The sequence below is a fragment of the Oryx dammah genome, unplaced genomic scaffold, assembly GCF_014754425.2.
Source record: "Oryx dammah isolate SB20612 unplaced genomic scaffold, SCBI_Odam_1.1 HiC_scaffold_4, whole genome shotgun sequence".
Classification (NCBI taxonomy): Eukaryota; Metazoa; Chordata; class Mammalia; order Artiodactyla; family Bovidae; genus Oryx; species Oryx dammah.
In genome coordinates this window covers 55,676,005-55,696,511 of record NW_024070188.1, presented here as the reverse complement: position 1 = coordinate 55,696,511, position 20,507 = coordinate 55,676,005, and the positions used below count along the sequence as shown (strand labels likewise).

At 39.6% G+C, this 20,507-nt stretch overlaps 1 protein-coding gene across 1 annotated transcript in view; it reads left to right on the top strand.

Moving 5' to 3' along the window:
* Window positions 1-1,758: 1,758 nt before the first annotated feature.
* SAMD3 (sterile alpha motif domain containing 3) overlaps window positions 1,759-20,507 on the top strand; it is a 44,697-nt gene continuing 25,948 nt past the window's right edge. The window contains exons 1-6 of the mRNA XM_040238887.1: window positions 1,759-1,822; window positions 2,064-2,163; window positions 2,815-2,983; window positions 5,783-5,890; window positions 19,270-19,455; window positions 19,930-20,014. Coding sequence (XP_040094821.1) covers window positions 2,085-2,163; window positions 2,815-2,983; window positions 5,783-5,890; window positions 19,270-19,455; window positions 19,930-20,014 — 627 coding nt within the window. The 5' untranslated portion in view covers window positions 1,759-1,822; window positions 2,064-2,084. The remainder of the gene's footprint in view (window positions 1,823-2,063; window positions 2,164-2,814; window positions 2,984-5,782; window positions 5,891-19,269; window positions 19,456-19,929; window positions 20,015-20,507) is intronic.

Below are 20,507 nucleotides of genomic sequence, written 5' to 3'. Positions count from 1 at the left end.
AGATGTTTCTGAAAATACTGGACATGCAATAAAGCTGCTGGATATGTCTTTTCTCCTTTGACATATCTTTTATTTCTTTATGATGCATAAGATCATAAAGAATATATCCATTATTTATGTGAGAGGAAGTTGTAAGGTTTGTACTGAAAAATGTTACATTGTCTAGGCAGTGATAGTATATTTTATGAAACGTTCAGAAAAACAAATGAGTTATACCATACTAATTTAAATCTTATTATTTTGTATGAGGTTCTAATCTGATAACTGTTCTGTTTTTCCCAGAAATAGATTTTGCAGAATCTAGGAATTTAAAAATATGAGGGGGTTTCAAGGATTCATTCTATTTTCAGATTTCCTTTTATCCATCGATGGCTGCAGGGCAGTATCTTCTGCTTTGCATATCTTTTAATCTTGAAGTTTAGAGAATTGCTGTCTTTTTTCTTTCTCTTCTATTTTTTTCCCTAAGTCCTACTCTTCACAAGGAAACCAGAAGTGTGACAGGAAGGTGTGATTTTTAATTTACACCAGAGTCTCGCAAATAATGACTTTTCACACCCTGCTATTGCTGCTTAGCCTAGGGGAGGAGTTCTGTGGCTACTGTTGTCGCAGCAAATTAAATCCACTGCTGTAATTTGGAAAGACGTTCTTCTACATTTAACCCTTGTTTTCAATTTTCTAACTCGGTATTCGTGAATACTTATGGGAATGTGGTTTATTCCTTTGAAGTGTCCTTGTTTTTTAGAAAATTATTTTTGAAGTCTGTTATCTTTTCAGATTGTCAAGAATGAAAGGGAATCAGGTTCTCCCTTGCCACCATTCTAACTGCTGGAAATTGTAACTTATTCAAATACACAAAAATGAAAAATACAATAATATTTATTTGGAGAACTTCTAGCAATAAAGTTTAAATACATGATTTAATGACTCTTTTTATCTTTCCTTGGGATTCCATTTCTGTAAGATTAGCTTTTCCCTCTGTTTTGATAGGAGAGTCAGTGTCTTACTGTACAAAGAAATTTATATCGTCTGCTTTGAAAGATGAAATCGAAAGTAATGTTAAAAAGATTTGAATGTTTTAAGTTTTTTCAGTTTCTCTCCAGTCCATTAAGTCATTTGGATTGAACTATTAAAAAACAAAAACAAAAAACAGGATGGGCTGCCTAAGGGAAATTAGAAAAATTATTGCAATAGGCATACTTGTTTTAAGTTTTCAGATGGTTAGAAAAGAATAGGGACAGTATAACTGAATAGTTAAAGAATATATCTTACAAACAATATACCTCTTTCACTTAGAATTATTGACATATTGAATCATTTTCCCATTTTGAATCTACCAACTAATTTTTTTTAGGTTTTCAATCAATGTGCTAGTTCGTACTAGTTATTTTATGAATCATAATGGTCTTCAATAAAGTTCTAGAACTGAGTGGAATACGTAAGAATATTATTGAAAGGAAGGAAACATTCAGACTCTGGAGAATCTGGCTCCTACTTGGTCCTCTTGCTAAAACGAAGCAATCAGAAGCAGTTACAAGCTCTCTCTCCTGAATTGGGAGCTGCAAGGGGTTAATCAGTCTGGGCTAACTAAGTGTCTCTGTCAGGCTTTTATCTGATCCTTCCATCCTTCCTCCCTTCCTCCCCTGCCCACCCCTTTCGTAAATGTCAACCACTTCCTGATAAGCCTAGTAGTGGTGAATTTCACACCTTTCTTTTCTTTGTGAAGAAAACTGGGTGTTAATGGTACAGGATTGAGTACCACTGTATGTCTCTAGCTGCCTGTTAGTAAACCTGAGGGATGCCTGTGGAAAAAAAGTAGGAGAAGGTGAAGAAATTTGAGAAATGAGACTAAGAAATAGGTTCAAACTGGTCTCATTTTCAAAACGGGTATTTGTTTTATTAGCAACTTTTAGATGTGTATTCGGAAAACAATAATTTTAAAGAAGCTTAGTATTGAGAGTCTCAAAGAGTCTGCAAAGGAAAGGCTTAGACTGCTGATTGCTAAAATTAAACAGAAGAACAACAGTCAGAAAGAAAAACTGAAGACTTCTCTTTTTATTCTACAGGTGTATTTACAGGATACAGCCATGGAAACTTGGTCAGTTGATCAGGTCTGCAGTTGGCTGGTGGAGAAAAACTTAGGAGAGCTAGTACATAGGTTTCAAGGTGAGTTGCTTATACTTTCAAAAATGTTAATTGAGCAGTAGAGATATTGAGTGTCCTCTGTCACTGATTTCTTTTTTCCTAATGCATGTGAACATTGATGTGGAGGTGCTACAGTAGGAAACTTTCATTTCTTTACCGACTGTAACAGAGTTTGCATTTGACCTAGTATCCATGAGAAAATCTAATTATTTCAAAAAGAACTCAAAATAAATCTTGAGTTACTTAAAATAAATATTTGATATATACATTTGATATTGCTTTTGTCCAGGATGTGCATTTTTAGGCAGCTTTGTATAGTGTTGGATTTACAAGTATTGATTATTGCCTGGGAGGTACATTAAGAATACTCTTCCAAAAAGAATTTTTTTCCTTATGAAAGCAATGGTAGAATCAGAAGAGGGGAGGCATTAATGTGGATGTAAAAAATTTTATTATGACTCCATGTTGCAGTACTTTCAGAGGAGCAGACATACATTTGGAATTATGCAATATTAGTGTTCTATTTTTGCAAAAACACAAATAATTTTATAACTGCAGAGCACAAGTTTAGATGCTCCTTTTAACATGAGAAACAATTCTGCCTGCTCAGGGTGCTGTGCTTTACAGTATTTTACCCAACAGACAGGTAGAGATTTTTTCTCTTTTTCCCAGAGGAAGAAGTAAGTGGGGCTGCTCTCCTAGCACTTAATGATCGGATGGTTCAGCAATTGGTAAAGAAAATTGGGCACCAGGCTGTTCTAATGGATTTAATTAAAAAATACAAGCAGAAGAGTCAAGAGCTGAAGTCCCCTGGAGAAACAGCCCCAGTCACACAAGCAGAGTAAGTGTTCATGAATGGCCTTATTTTTGATTCTGTGCTTTCCCTAAGATGGCTGTAGCATGGCATATGGAGTTTAAATTTTGTGGAAAATTGTGACGATTTTCAGCTTGTGTGTACAGTAACACTTTTTGCAAAGTTTTATGAATCAAGATACTTTTTCTTTTAATGCACCAGGTTTTTAAACTCCAACTCCATTTGTTAGGGAAGACTTATAAGCCTGAAGTTCCTGTATAGAAATCTCTGTAACAAGCAGTTAAAACATAACACAAGCAGAAATGAACTCCTGAGCTTAGGTCTTAAAGTTAGGACTTGAAGAAGGCATCTTTTTCTGCTTCTTTGCTTTCCCCAAAGCTATTTATGTGTGTATTTACTTATTTGCCCAGGATTCCTTATAGTAACTAATTTATATTCTCTTCTAGAGGCCTTCATAATATGATTTGCTAAAGATTTTTGCTACACTGGATTTCAAGAGTGTTCTTGGAGCACTGAATTCCGTGGTAGCATCCTAGAGAAATCTTGTAGAAAAATTTGTGATCGTTTTGAGGTTTTGATATTTTTTTAAATCATTGACTTCTGCCATAAAAAGGAATGATAACAAAAATTATAAAATTAAAAATTTCACTTTATAATGTATTCCCCAGGATCATTTAGGCATTCTGATTTGTTTTTTTGATATTTGAAACTTTTTGCCAGATTTCTAAATTTAAATAACTACTGCATTCTGATCATTCATTAATTTTTTAAATAAGGTTATGATGTTTGATGAAATCCATTCCATGGTTTTACTTTAGTTTTTTTTTTTTTCAGTATATCTGTAAAACTCTGTTTCTGTCTTGCTTTTTTATAAGCAATGCAATGTTAGAGAGCTCTAACTTAGTTAATTTGAAGTAATTTGATTTCTAGAGAATTTGGATATTTGGGACAAGGAGGGGGATAGGTCAGCTTGAAGGAGTGGTCCACATTTAGTCTGGAGAGTCTACCATTTGATTTATTTGAGGAATTTCTTCTAAATGTTATTTTGATACATTTGTGTAAAAGGTATGTGACTTTTGATGCAGTTCCATTGTATGCCTTTACTCCTTTGCAGCACAGGGAGGGAGTAAACCTCATATAGAGCTCAAAGTAATTTCCCAGCATTTTTGGATGAGTTGGACTCTTGAGCTGGAAGTTCCCCTCAGTTGACTGGAATCTTGATGTTGCCTTAGACACAGCTTGGAAGAAAACTGACAGCCTTTTTTTCCACTGCAAAGCAGTTTATAATGTTCTCTAGTAAATGAGAACTAACTGGACTGCCAGGAAGTCTGGGCATCATTCCTGGTCCTACCACTGACTTGGATTGACTGCGTTAAATGTTGACACTCCTTTTGCTTCATCTCTAGGTGGTGAAAAATAATGCATACTTCCAAAGTTAATCACACTGATGTTCAGAGTATCATAATCTTTGAGAAAATATCTCCTCCTTCTCCCACACTAAAATATAGTCTTTTGTTAAATATTAAGCATTATTAATGTGGTTTATAAAGCCATTTTGAAATGTAACCATGACTTAAAACATTGGTTTTCCAGGGCTGAGTGGGGACACTTCATTCTACCCCGTAAATAGTTGACTCTAAGGTTTGTGTTGTTTTACATTCAGATTCAGTTATTCTGGTGCAAAATCACAATTTCAAGTAGGTTTATAGGTTATAGTTAGTTAAAATGTTTATTGGCTATATTTGCTTATTGTCAAATATGTAGGCACTTGACAAATATATTGTCATGTGGGAGTCATAGTAATAGAAAAAAATGTATAAGAATGTGCTATTTATTTAGTTAAATAATTTTAATAAGTTCTTAATAAAGATAGGAAATTTAGTGTAGTAAAAAGAACCTGGAAGCTAGGTATTAAAACTGGATTATGAATCTCTGTTCTGATATTAGCTACTCATCTAACCTTGGAGATCTGCTTGACTTTTCTTAGTTTCAACTGTAAAATAAAGTGGGTAGAATAAATGATGCTTAGGACTCCCTCTAAAGAGTTTATAAAGTGGAAGCCTAGATCAGAGTTTAGAGATGGGTTCCAACTTGAGGGTAAATTTCATTTAGTGGCTAACAGTTGCCTGGTATGTTACTTTGAGGAAAAATTTACAGGCCACATATGGACAGGATACTTGGCCTCCAACTCAGACTTAGGTAAATGACAGGAATATATAACAGGAAGGAGTATATCCAGTTGCTTTTGTGTTGCTCTTGTTGAAGTCGGTAGAAAAATCACTGGACAGGAAGTTGGAAAGTTGGAAAACTGAGGTAATGGGTGCTTGTTACTGAGTAGCTTGTGGAGGTAAGCAAGTTGCCTTCCTTTCAGTTGTATCACTTAGAAGATGAGGGAGTTAGTGAAGAGTGGTTCAAAGATCATGAAATTCCACAAATAATAAAAGGTCCCCCTAGATGGCAGGGAAGAGAGAAAGGATCTGATATAAAGTTTCATTTTTTTTTGCCAAATAATAATGTTAATCAACAAAGGTATATTGTTATTACCATTGTTTCATAAAGGAAAGGATTATTAATAATACCATTTTTAAATGTGATAGATGAGTGAAAACAGCACAGTGAACGGGCATCATCCACCTCCCGGCATGTATAAACTGGTAGTGAGATGGCCCAGAGGGTTTTTCTTTCAATCCTCTTAGTCATGACTCTAATGTGGAGCTTGGAATGGACACAGATCATAGTGTTTACTTGGGCTGATTTATACCTTCAGAGTCACCATGACAGCAACAGTTGAATTCCCTAGACCCACCTTTTCTTTCTTGGTGACAGGGATGAACAGTCCTCCAGTCCAGCCAGTGGTGAGGAGCAGATGCCATCTTTCTATCCAGCTGACAACCTTGATAACGGATTAATTGATCACAGAGTACTGAAACAGAGGTGGGATGGACAACTTCTAAACATCTTAAAGCCAATGGATAATATTTGTCTTTATTTTTATGAGGTTTCATGTTTAAATGTATTTCTAAGTGGAAACTATTTGTTTTTCTGGAAGGAATTTTTGTAAATCAAGTGATGAAGATATTTGGTAAGAGATGAAGGTCAATTTTTTTAAATCTCTGCATTGAATAAGTTAAGTTTTGAGATGATATTATGCATCTTTCAAGGACACGTTGTTAAGGAAAAAGATGATTTTTCTGTCATAAACTGTCCATAGTGATTGGCAGTAGCCACAAAGATGGAATTTGTTCTGCAAATAGTGTCTTAAAGAATTAGCTTTTTGTGGAGTCTTTTTTTTTTTTTTAATTTGAATTAACAGTCTTGACCATTCCTGATGGAGGCACTATTTTGTTAAACATTTCCTTATATCCCTACACTGGGTTTTATAAGCTGTAATATTTCAACATATGGGCTACACTGGAACAGAGGAAAACTATATATCTAGAGAAACAGACCCAGGAATGTGGCACTAAAAGTCCTGAGGGGGACTGTAGGTAGGATACGGTCCAAGAGCCATGGTAGTCATTCTAGCATTTCCCAGCCACCTGCCCTGTGCAATTCAGGCGATTATTTTCAGCAGCTGCTGAGCAAATGCTTTTCTTTAAGTGTACTGTCATGGAAAGGAGAGATGTCAGCTGGCACCATATAATCAGGTGATAATCAAGCCAGAGTGTCATCCTTTAGGGTTTCACTTTCCATTATCATCTCATCTAGTCCACGCAGCAGTCCTGTCAGCTCGGTATAATTCTCTCTTTCTTATGAATTGAGTTAAACTGAAATTTAGAAAAGTCAAGGGGCTTCTATCTAGTTTCCCAGATGGGCTGTTCTCACCTCAGCACTGAATATACTGCCATCAGCATGGGAGTTCAGGGGACCAAAGGCAGCAGCCTTAGCCCCTGGCCACCCAGCCCCAGCAGCCCCGTGAGTGAGTGCAGGGAAACAGCACCTTTGATCAGGAGCTCTTGCAAATGGACTTCATCTCTGGGCGTCCTCTCTGCTCTCTTTCTCTCTCCACCACCTGCAACCTTGCACTGTCATCCCTGGGCTCAAAGGCTCCAGCTCTTCAAGTGGTAGAATCCACCTTCCTTCACACCACTGGCTCCCACTTGGGGGTGATGAACGAGGAGGTAGAGACAATATCCTAGGTAGGGCTTGGTCCCCGGGGTCTTCCTGGTTTGAACTGTGGTTCAGAAGATGTAAATACGTTTTAATGGTGGCTTCCTTCACCTCCTTTCTGTTCATGGGTGCTTGTTGATTCCCAGTGCCATTCTTTGATGTGGTTCCAGGTGTGTGGAGTCAGTCGGGGGTCTTCAACTACTCCTTCATGAAGCTGCCAAAAGTTGCCAGTCCCTTCTCTGATTGTTCAGTAGAGACAGGAAGAGTGACGATTAGCCCCAGTGGTCCAACCCTGACACCACTGTGAATCAGTATTCAAACCGAAAAATGGGAATAATAACCACAAATACTTCTATCACAGGGCTCCTGTGAGGACCATTATCTAAAGATAGATAACACCTGCTCAGTGCTAAGCACAGGAAGCCCTGGAAAGCATTCAGAGTCCCACAGTCTACTCAGCATGGTTCCAGGTGGAAAGCTCACTTTGCTGAGGACCTCTTTCCTCTTCCTTCTTGCTGCCAGTGGGAGATAAGGATGCCCCTTTCTATAGGTTCTCTGGGTCCTTTCTTTTTCCTAAGCCCTCTGATGATATTCCATTCTTATATGGTCCTGCAATGCTAGCTGAGTCAGATTATTATGCCTGTTTTTTCACATGGCTGATCAAAAGCACAACCAGTGCTTCAGGGTATTTCTCATTCTTTATAGTGTCTGCCATGGAGGAGGAAAAAAAAAAAAAGAATTGTGTTAGAAATGGAGAAAAATAGGAGAGTTTGGAAACCAGAGTCTCATATCTTTCTTCTAATCATAAAATGTCTTCTAATCTATGTGCCAACCGGCTGCTCATCACAATCACCACAGTTAAACATGTCCAAAAACTGAACTCATGTTTCTTGCTTTAGTGTATATTTAAGTGTAAGAAATACAGATTCACTAGAACCCAGTGACAGGGGTAGAGACACTGGTGCTGGAAAGCCAGGGGTCAAGCTGTCCCTCACTCTCATGGAGCCACATGACGGCCATCTCCATCTCTCTTTTGCTTCCTTCATCTGCCTCATGCCTTTGCTTCTTCCTTTGAGGATGGATTTATCCTACTATTCATGTACACTCTGTCCCATTCAGACTGGCTGGCCTATGGCAGGCTCACCACAGTACTGCCTCCAGGACATTCTCCATGAAAAGAGTTCAGATCATCCCAGGTAACAGACTCAGCCTTTCAGTATCTGGGGAAGAGGAACTAGGGGGGTTCCAGTGCAGGTCAGATGTCCCCTCCTGGGTAGTCAGCTATGTGTGGGCAGATGAGGACAAAGCAGAGGTATCTGTTTTAGATAGTTTTGCTCTGGTTCTGCCATTTATTCAGGGCTATGGAATGGGGAGGGATAGACGATTTTCTCCCCTCCCACATCCTATCTCAGAGAGTGGCTCCATCATCCAGCCATGTGAGTTAAAATCCGATCCCTGGTTGGAGACCTGGATTTCACATGCTGCAACAGAGTTCATATGCCACAACCACAAAAAGAAATCCTCATGTGGCAACAAGTATCAAGGATCCTGCATGCCACAATTAAGAACCAAGACCTGGGACAGCCAAATAAACAAATATTTTCTAAAAATCACCTATCTCCTGCCCTTCCGCCCAGGGTGCTATTCATTCAACAGGTGTTGATTTCAGAGCCTGTTGCACAGTTCCTGTGTCAGGCTGTGTTCTTCCCTTCTCTTCTCTACCTGCTCATCATTGAAGATTCTGCTCAACAATCCCTCTTTCTGAAGGAACCCCCGCCACCCGCCCCCTGCCACTGATATTCCAGCTCAGGCAAGGGATCCCTTTTTCCACTGTGTAGCATCCTCTACATACCCCTTTCTTTACTTATAAGACTAGATAATGGAACTGATCACTTTAAAGTCTGATTTCCCTCCATAGAAGAGCTACCTGGGCAAAAACCATACCTTTTTTCCCTTGTGAGCAGAGCATTTGGCATAGTACCTGGCAAACAGAGGCTAAATAGGAGTTTTTATTTGAAATGAGGATGTATGGTCCAATGAAAGACTGAACACACCTTTACAAGACAGCATAAATATTTGAATAGCATCAATTTCTCTTTAGACATTTTTTATACAATTCCTGCTAAATATGCTCATTTTTTGAACAGAATTCAACCCCAGGAGTTTATGGGCCACTCATACATAACAGGCTAGCAAACTGATGTTTGGCTACAGGGCTTTCACAAAGCCATGTGCTTTAATGAGGTGGTAAAGGATGGTGGATTGAGTGCCAGGTTTGGGATCTCACGCACCTGGAGTGGGAATCGGACTATTACTTGTTGTCCAGTGGGTCTCTGCACATTGTGTGATGGGACCCCCCACCTGCAGGTGCGATAACAGTGAAGGTACCTGGCAGCTGTTATAATCCCATACAAGGTGGCTGTCATTATTCTTGTGATAATTTCTCCTATGTTCCCTAAAAGGAACATGTGTTTTCCATCCAGATCATTTGCAAAGAAGTAAAAGAAGGCTCTAGAGGCAGGACATTCACATGACTTTGTCTCTTGAAATGATGTGTGTGTCCCAGTGGATGAATTCCAAGTTCCAAGGAAACACATGCTGCTGTGACATGAAGCAGCTTTCTTTGGTGATAGGTGATCCCATGCTCTTTACTGAATTGCTTAAATGCCCTTTCTTGATGGAAAGCTTATAAGGTCCTATCCTCAGCATGTGTTGGCGATCCTTTAGATATTTTTTCTTTTACAATGCCGTTCTTTATTTTTCCTCTACACTGTTTAAAACTGTTTGTTTCCCTTTTGGTAACTAATAAGGTGTGAAATCAGATAAACATGTAGAGGTTTCCTAAATGCCACTTTAAAGACACTTGGCCTGAACTTTAAATATATGTGTGTGCAGATGTTTTGCTTCAGCCTTTGGGTATAGTTATAAATTAGTCACAATTCCATGCATGTTTTAAAATTATTTTAATGATGACTTTTTTTCTGGGTCTGGCTACTACTATAAAATACTGTAGAATGATCTTACCCACTTGCCTATGCTCAAGGGGGCAAATGTCAGTAGTTCCACACTTGACATACTGTTTGTAGGCAATGCCACATATACAACTAAAATAAGGAGCAGCACCCTTGTGTGTGTATCTTATCCATCCCATAATAAGGGGAGGTTCAGAGTACACCAAGTCCACCCAGCTGATACATTGACACATTTAGATGCTGAATCCCAGGTCAGTGAAACAAGAGTGCAGTGCTACATCCCTCATCTCCTACCCTTCAGGTGTATGGAACACCCATGCCCAAGTTTTGTGTGTTTTGGACATATTACCTTCCAAGTCTACTCCCTGACTGGAGATTCCCGATGTACAGTTCAGTTCAGTCGCTCAGTCATGTCCGACTCTTTGCGACCCCATGAATCTCAGCACGCCAGGCCTCCCTGTCCATCACCAACTCCCAGAGTTTACCCAAACTCATGTCCGTCAAGTCAGTGATGCCATCCAGCCATCTCATCCTCTGTCGTCCCCTTCTCCTCCTGCCCCCAATCCCTCCCAGCATCAGGGTCTTTCCCAGTGAGTCAACTCTTTGCATGAAGTGGCCAAAGTACTGGAGTTTCAGCTTCAGCATCAGTCCTTCCAATGAACACCCAGGACTGATCTCCTTTAGGATGGACTGGTTGGATCTCCTTGAAGTCCAAGGGCCTCTCAAGAGTCTGTACAGTGATATAGTAAATGCTATAAAGCATCCCGCAATAAGAAAACCCATTCCACTCTGTCTGGCCCAGAATTCTTTCTCTGTGTAACATCTATTAACATCACAGGACCCACCTCAGGAACTGCTGACTTAATGATTTCTTACCTGAGTCAGGGTCCATTCATTCATTCCATAGTAAACATTTACTTAGTGCTTACTAGATGCCAGGCCCTGGGAGGCACGGAGGATACACTGGGGAGCAGAGCAGACCAAGCCTCCACACTCACAGAGTTCTCATTCTAATAGTGAGGAAATAATAAATACCTATGATATTACATTGTAAATACATTTAAGTGCTATGAAGGCCGATAAGGTGAAGAAAAAATGGGGAAATAGAGGAAATGGTGTGTGTAAGTGCATGGGTGTGTTAGTTTCAGGAGGGTTTTCGGGGCAGTCTTTCGACTTTTGACTAGAGGTTGCTTGAGCAGAGACCCAAATGAAATGAAATGAGGAACATTGGCTCATCAAGTTAGAACACAAATTTCCTTCAGTGGAGGATATCTGGACACAGCCAAACAGGAATTGCAGGAAAACTAGGCTGTTGTGACTGATAAATCACTCTCTGCCTCATGCTCATTCTTATTAACTAATAGGAAGTCTTCAGAGAGATCAAAGTAAACTTGATTTCTAGTCTCTTCTTCCCTTTTGTTCAGTCCAAAAGTTACTGAATATACACCATGAACTAGATATTATATAGACAGTGGCTGAAGTGGGGGCAATTTTGTCCTTGCCTAGGGGAACTCAGATTCTGACAAGAAAGATACAGCAGTTAATAACTGCAATATTGAGAAAGAGACATAGAAATAGAAATGCACAGGGTATAGAAATAGCACAGAAAGAAAGACAAATGAGACTTTTAGGGAAGTAAGTATGGAGAAGGCCCCTGGGGGAAGTCTTCTCAAAAACTGAAGGCAGTTGGGGGGGGGGGGATTTGAAACATAATTTGAATTTCATCTGAAGAAAAATGGAGCAAGAGAAGAAAAGAACATTCCCAGAAAAGCAAACAGCATGTGCAAAGGTACAGGCACCTGAAATGGAATAGGACATTCCATTTGGAATATGTGCTTTTGGGATGTGAGAGATAGAGGCAGAGAAACTGGACTTGCTGGAAATGAAGAGGGGTGGTTATAAGGAGGCAAGAAGACCCTGTGCTCCGCCAGTGGACAGGACAGCGCTCTGTAACTGTGACTGTACATTAGAATTTCCTGGAGGACTTAAATGAAATATATCAGGGCCCTATACCAGTGCTTCTCAAGCTCCAATATAATTAAAAGTCATCCAAGAATCTTATCAAAATGCAAGTTCTAATTTAGTAAGTCAGGAGTGGGACCTGAGATCCAGCACTTCTAACAGGTGCCGTAGGTGATGCTAGTGTTGTCTTACGACTACCCTTTGCAGTGGCAGCAAGGCGTTTCTGGGTGTACAATAGATTAAATGCTTGTGCCTCTCCAGAATTCATATGTTGAAACCCTAATCCCAATATGATGCTGTTTGGAGGGAGGGGCTTTGAGGAAGTAATTAGGCCCTGAGGATGGACTCCGTATGGATGGAATTAGTGTCCTTATTGGGCTAAGAGGCCAACAGGACTTCCCTGGTGGTGCAGTGGTTAGGACTGCATGCTTCCATTGCAAGGGGGTATAGGTTCGATCCCTGGTCAGGGAACTAAGATCCTACTTGCTGTGGGTCATGGCCAAAAAAATAGTATTTTTTTATAAGAAAGAAAGAGAACAGAGAGCTAGCTTACTCTCTTTCTGGCATATAAGGACACAGTAGGAAGACGGTCTTCTGTAAACCAGGAAGAGCACATTTGCCAAGAATCCAGCTTTGCTGGCACCCTGATCTGGAACATCCAACCTCGGTAACCATGAGAAATTAATGTTTGTTCTTGAAGCCACCCGTGTGTGTATGTGTAATTGCTCAGTCAGATCAACTACATATCTGACACATATCTGACTCTTTGCAACCCCTTGAACTGTAGCCTATCCATGAAAGTTTCCTGGACATTTTCCTGAAATTTTCCATGGACAGGCTCCTCTGTCCATGAAATTTTCCAGGCAAGATTACTGGAGTGGGTTGCAATTTGCTACTCCAGGGCATCATCTCAAACCAGGGGTCGAAACTGCATCCCCCACGTCTCCTGCATCAGCAGGCAGATTCTTTACCGCTGTGCCACCTGGGAAGCCCCTTACGCCACCCGGTTTAATGGTACTTTGGTATAAATCAAGTGGCTTGAATCCTTAGAAATAGGAAACTTTTATTTCTATGAAGCTGCATGGTTGAGGAACTGGCAAGTCACAGCCTAGATGGCACACAGTTGGGACAAGACTAAGTCAGTCTCTTTTTTTGGCCCCCAAAGTCACATAAAACCAGCACTGTGGGCCAGATTTGAAAAGTGAATTTTTCCAAGCTCATCCCTATTTAGCAGATGCTCTGAGGATATAAACTGTTCACATGAGATCAGGGTTCAAAAATGTAGTAATATACAGGTGGATTAATAAAAAAACTACCCTGAACCACCCAATTTTGATAATTATGAACTACAAAATTGTAGTACTGAACATTTTGCAACAACCGCATAGGTAATGTCTCATTACTTTTTCTTTTTTATGAATGAGAAATAAAAAAGAAAAAGAGGGACACAGACATGATAGCTCTATGAGATCTTTTTTTGTGACTGTCCTGCTAATAAGTGTAAATATTGAGGGTAAGGTCACATTTCTGGGTCTTTGTCCATCTGTCAATACCAAGAAGAATTGAGAAACAGGGAGAAATAAAAGATGTATTTATTTTATGCTTCTTTTCTTGATTAGTCAAGACCCCGAAAGTCCCTGGCTCCTTGAATCTCTCACTGGCAACCAAAGACAGGGAGGGTTTGAGAGATGTCTGTCTGTCTGTCTGTGTTACAACACAGTGCCTGATGCCAGCCACATCTCTACCTCTACTTTCTGCTTGATTATGTGTTCACACATGCCTTTCAGAAACTAAATTCCTCTGGAAATTTCATAGATTAAATGGCAGCTGTGATAGCCCAGAGCTATAAAACACAAATTACAAGCACACATCAAATGATGAGAATGTGGAGCAAACATTTTCTGAATTACTGGTGGTTGCAGTGCAAACATTTTCTGAATTACTCATAGCAACAGAACAGTATTTCCTTCATAGCCCATTCATGTCTTGCTGTGACATCGCTCTATACCTTCAGAGGTGGCATCTCACCTAGCTCATTGATGTGCATCACTCGATTGGGCTTTTCAAAGACTTGTTTACTTTGTTTTCTTAGCAGTGGAAGGTCTTGCCCAGGTAAAGTAAAGCAGGTGATTCACAGAGTATGGCCTAATAACACAGAAGCAACATTTCTGTTGAACTTTGTAGTTTGGTGAACTTCCATCCCTGCTTTGAGGATGTGTATTATAAGGTCCATTCATGTCCTACAGTTAGATGACAGCAAGTTCTTTAAACAGATGTCTATCCCTTCTCTTACTTGACTCCATTCTCTTTTTCTATATGTTCCCAAAACACAAGCTTTTAGATGTGGTTACATGGCATTTCATTTCAGAGTTGATAATAGAGAACTGGGCACCCCGATATATATACCATTTTCAGTGTATAGAGTCTGCAAGTTTCTGTGTGGAAAAGAATAAAATGAATGTAGGCTTGTGGAACACAGTCTTTCCATTAAGTCCGTGGAGAGCACAGTATTTGTCACTGCTTTTTCTTTTGATGCTGGCAATGCTACTGCTGATAGAGGTGGGTCTTTACCTGTGAAGACCAAGCCTGGCAGTGAGAATGGCTGTTCTTCACAGAAAAGACTTCCACTTGCCTCATGCTCTTCTTCCTTAAGGACTGGAAAGCAATACCATTTTACAGGACTAGAAAAGCATCACAGTCCCTCAAGGTAACAGATTATCTCCACGCTGGGGACCTCCAGAGAAAGGTGTCATTTGTGGCCCAAATTTTAGGAAAGTAGACACAACGGCACCCCACTCCAGTACTCTTGCCTGGAAAATCCCATGGACGGAGCAGCCTGGTAGGCTGTTGGACACGACTAAGCGACTTCCCTTCCAATTTTCACTTTTCATGCATTGGAGAAGGAAACGGCAACCTACTCCAGTGTTCTTGCCTGGAGAATCCCAGGGACGGGGAACCTGGTGGGCTGCCATCTGTGGGGTTGCACAGAGTCGGACACGACTGAAGCGACTTAGCAGCAGCAGCAGACCTAATTCATGACTATGATGCCAAAAGTCAAGCAGGATTCAGCTGAGTGTGACATGAAGTCTGCCCTTGGTTCTATAAAGAAGCCACATGGATGTAGCTAAGACCTGGTGAGAAAACTTCTTTGGGAGGGTTTTCTCAGTGGTGGTTGATTATTATGAAGTTTGCAAAGCCACAGTCTAATTCTTAGGTATCTTTTGTGTATACAGAGGACTCTACTCCAATCCCCAGATCTGCCTCTCTTGCATTTGGGTCCCACACATTTTCATATCTCAAACTTGAGGACTTAGTGATATCACACTTCTCTCTGCTAGCACATCAGCTTGATGCCTTCCTGTTCCTTTATCATGGGTGGGTTGTTTTTGATATAATAGAACTCCCCTTTTTAAAAGTTGTCAATTTCATATGTGAAAACACAAGTTTAAGCAACTTATGACTGTCTTTCTTTATCTGTCATAGAATGTTATATTTAATATTTGTTCCTGAAACTTTACATAACATTTTTGTTATAGAACTGTTCCTAAATAACTATATAGCAGTTATAGTTCTAGAACTGTTAAATAACTGTTATAGAACTGTAGAACAACTGTTTCATTTGACAATGGCATTAGGGAAATCAGAACAGGTAAGAAAGCAAGACATAGTTGAGTACCCATGGGGCCAGTGCTGGACCAGGCCATGTGGGGGATTTAGACAAGGAAGACCACCAGAGAGCCAGGAGAGAGGGGAAGAGAATCTACCTGGGGAGAAGACCTAAGATGAACCTAGAAGAATGAAGGAAGCTTAAGGCATTTGGGGTGAGAGAAACAACTGTTGACATATGCGTAGTGTGTCCTGGAGATTTAGAAGGCTTGAATCTTGGCTGGATCTGAGAAAAAACGTTGGATACTAGCTGATAATAAAATGGCACACAAAATTGGACTATATTATGAGCTGTCCTAATTACTGAATAAGTTATATACCCTGGCGATAAAACAAGTAGTCCTTGCCCACATGTATGTCTCTCCTGATCCCTAGCAAGGCTCAACTTCTGTTTTCTGTATGTTGAGATTTTTCCTTAACAGGCTGGAACTCCACTGGCCCTTTTTCTGCATAGGGCCATCTCCCTTATCCTAGATGAGGCCCATATTGTCTGTTTTTAGGAGTAAAAATAATTGATGATTTTTCATTCTTATTAAAGTTAAACAAAGTTTTACAGTCAGTGAGCTTCTTCCTGAGAACCTCTATCTCATAATTTTTTTAAAACATTTATTTATTTATTTGGCTGCATCAGGTCTTAGTTGAGGTATGCAGGATCTTTGATCTCCCTTATGTCATGTGGATCTTTTGTTTGCAGCATGTGAACTCTTGACTGAGGCATGTGGAATCTAGTTTCTTGTCCAGGGATCGAACCTGGCCCCCACACACTGAGAGCACAGAGTCTTAGCCACTGGACCAACAGGAAAGTCCCTCACAATTTTTTAAATTGGCACATATTGCAATAATAATATTGATAATTATCAAATGTGTCAGCTTAAGTTTATTGTTAGTTTCATTTTATGACAAATATGAAGTCTACATAGACACTGAGTGTTTAGTGCAGTAGACTCTGATTCAGATAGACTGGGAATCAGTCCTAGCCATTAACATGTTTTAAAAGCTTTCCAGATGATTGTACTGTGAACCCAGGGTTGTGACCCATTGAATTAAAGATCTTTGTTTTCTGATATTGTCTTGTTAAAGGGCACTGACTCTGAAGTGGAAACAGAAATATCAGCATCCTCTTAGTTTGCGATTGTTTTCTGCTCCATATTCTTTCTTACTTTGAGCTGACTTCTACAGTGTTCTGCTCAACTCTACCTCAATAATGATATGAATAATCATAACCTCAGAGTAAAGATTTTTAAAATACAATGCAAATATCAAATTTTAATAGTTTTATGAATGGGTGGTGATTGTGCCTGCAGTTATCTGCACTCAATTAGAATGTGTTTTTAATTTCTGATTCTAGTATTCTGTATAATAGTTTTGACTTGTGTTAGTTAGCATACTTTGTATTCTGTTCACTTCCAAAATATCTTGTTAAGTTGTTTTAATGTAAGAAAAGGAAAATTTGTTGCCTCTGATTTTGTCTAATTAGGAGCAAGATGGACTGTCTGGCTTTGATTGAGCCTATATGTGTCTAGTCACATTCTATGCATTTGACAGAAATAAAAACATGCTATATATATAGTTCTTACCCTGATGTTGAAGAGAAAAGACATATATAGAGCAAGAAGATAAAAATTGCCTCAAGACCTATTTTATAGCATTGGAATGTAGAAGTTATTCATTGATGAGATACTATATATACTATATATAGTATAGACTAGCAACCTCAAAAGTCTAAAGGGGTCATGCAGTTAAATAGACTTGAAATTCATAGGGAAAGGAGTTAGATGTTAAAATGTTGTACTGAAACCAAATTTAATGCCTGCACAGTTATAGTACCTTTCAAAATCTTGGGAAGGCACAAAATACAGCCAATGAAACTTGCCATTACTTTAGAATCTTGGTCTAAGTAGATAAAGGAGAGATCATGGGAGAAAGAAATAAGAGACTAAGAAAGGAAATAGGGATTGTAGATAAGTAATTGCCCCCTAGTACCTTCCCAATAAATGTTTGCTTGAATGAATGAATGAAATAAGAGGGGAACATATTGGAAAATAGTTTGGGCTGAGGCACAAATTTCCTCTGGGAATTGTCTGTTGCTGTATTGAATCAAGTGTTGAATTATCAGTGTGCTTGTTTTAGCCCAGACGTGTTTTCATGACCAATATAGTTATTGCCAAAGGGGAAAAAAGGAGAAAGATCTTATCACGAAAAGAGAGCAGAATTCTTTCTCCAATTTCCTTTATTCCTCATGTTTTGTTATATCTCTTGCATTCTTACAAAATATGACCTAAAATTCTAAAGGAAACCTGGTCTTTCTAAGCTCATCTGAATTTTGTTTGGGCTACTAAGTAGTCCATGCTTGTGCCAGAAGATTAACCTACTTAGGTTAATTTAGGAAATCTTTCTTTGTCTTCAGCTTGACTTGCTTCTATTACTTCACTTCCTTCCCAGTCAATCCTATTATTGAAATGGACTGAACGCTACCTCTTGCCTCTGGTAACTTGCTTGAAAATTTTAGTTTTTACACACTGGATCAGTCACTGATTTTAAGGTTTTAAAGTGGTTCTGATATTTAATTTTATAAACAAACCTACTGAGATTTAACTTTCATAACATAAAAGTCACCCATGTAAAGTATACAGCTCGGTTAATTTTAGCAAATTTATGCCGCTGGGCAGCCATTGTCACAATCCATTTTGGAACGCTTTCATCACCCTAAAAAACTCCCTGGTGTCCTTTTTTCAGTCAGTCTCCTCTCCCACCCCAAGCCCCAGGCAACCACTGATCTGCTTTCTGTAGCTATCATTTTCTGTAGCCTTTTGTAGAAACTTCATTTGAGAGGATCAGAATATCTAATACTTATTTTAAATTTAGAGACCAAGTTTACCTTATTAAAATAGCCAAGAACAACTAAAGTGACTCATTAAGTGACTCTTTACTTCACTACAATATTATTTATTGTAGTGAAATAAATAATAACACATTAATTAGAATTAATAAGTTAATTTTTGCAGCCAGTTAATTAGAAGGTTCTGAATCAGATGCTAAGTAAGACTTTATCACATGCCTCATTTGCTTTGCTGAATTGCAATTTACTCTCTTTTAGTTAGATATCTTGTTCGGTTTTAAGCTATGTATTACCTATTGCCTCCTCAAGATACATGGATCAACATTCTTCCCAACTTCAGACTGTCTTCTATAGCCTATGTTGTTATGATATTTTTTCCAGAATGACAAGTATTTGTGTGTGTGCAAAGGGAAAGAAAACGAGATACTTGATGAACCTTTAAACATTTGCACATAGATGACTGGATGGAAGATGGGTTGATGACGTCCATATACTTAGATCTCAAGAATGTGGTTTCTATCATCAGTTCTCAGGGTATTAGTTCAGTACAGTTCAGTTCAGTCATTCAATTGTGTCCGACTCTTTGCCACCCCATGGACTGCAGCACACCAGGCCTCCCTGTCCATCACCAACTCCTAGAGTTTACTCAAACTCATGTCCATTGAGTCGGTGATGCCATCCAGCCATTCTCTCAGGGTATAGAGAATTAATAAGTTGCATATATTTGAAATAGAATTTCACTCTTTGTGTTTTTTATTTCACAGAAGGAACGTGAGACACATTCTAGCAAGGAATAAAGCCTTACAATGGACCAAGTCCTACGTCTTACCAGAGTTTCCTTATGATGTCAAGTGCGTGCTAGCAGAACAGAAGTGTCCCGATCACAGCATGAGGATCAGGATCATTGAGTTCCTCCAGGCAGACATGACCAAGTATCTGGAAGGCTCACTGTGAGTAATCACAGGGCAGACTTGCTGCCTTGGGAGAGGGCGTGTTTTCAGAATAGACTTGAAATCATTTGGAACCCATTCTCTTCAGATTTTGCATGACAGATCGGTAATAAGTCCAACATTGCCCAATAGTTGAATGTATGTGCTATGCTCAGTCTTGTCTGACTCTTCTGTTACCCCATGGACTGTGGCCCACCAGGCTCCTCTGTCTTTGGGATTCTCCAGGCAAGAATACTGGAGTGGGTTGCCATTTCCTCTTCGAGGGGATCTTCCCAACCCAGGGACCGAACCCAGGTCTCCTGTGTCTCCTGCATTACAGACAGAATCTTTACCACTGAGCCATCGGGAAAGCCCTGATTTGAGTGTCTACATTATCACATAGAAAGATTTGAAGAAAAGTGAATGTAATGTGGACTCATAGGGAGGAACACGGGCTTCTTGAACTGAAAATGTCCTCCCTGTCACGCTGAACAGGTACCCCACCACCCAGCAGTATAACGACGTGGTCAACGCCCTACTGCAGGCCCACCCTTTCCTGGATGAGGACGGCGGTGGCTTTGTAAGTGACCACATGGCACCATTCGGTTACTCTCAGCCCTCCTTAAAATAAGAGCCTTGTGCTGTCCACTAATCTCAGGCCTCACTCCCTTTCCCCCAGTCTCTCTCTCTCCCTGTTTATCTAGCTCTATCTGTCTCTCTTTCTCTGTCATTTTCTGTCTGGTCTCTCTCTCATTCCATTCTCTTGACCATCTCTTCTGTCTCTTGCTCTCCGTCCCCATTTTGTTCTTAGTTTTGGTCTTTCTCTCTCTGCTTTGTTCTTTTTGATGATTTCTATGTGTTTCTATGTCTTCTTTAAAAAAAGATTTATTTTTTTTAGAGCAGTTTTAAGTTCACAGGAAAACTGAGAGGAAGATACAGAGATTTCCCAAATAGCCCTTGCCCCTACATATCCCTAACATCCCTCGTTATCAACATCCCCCACAGAGAGGTAATTCATTACAACCAATGAGCCCACACTGACACATCATAATCACCCAGAGTCTATAGGTTAC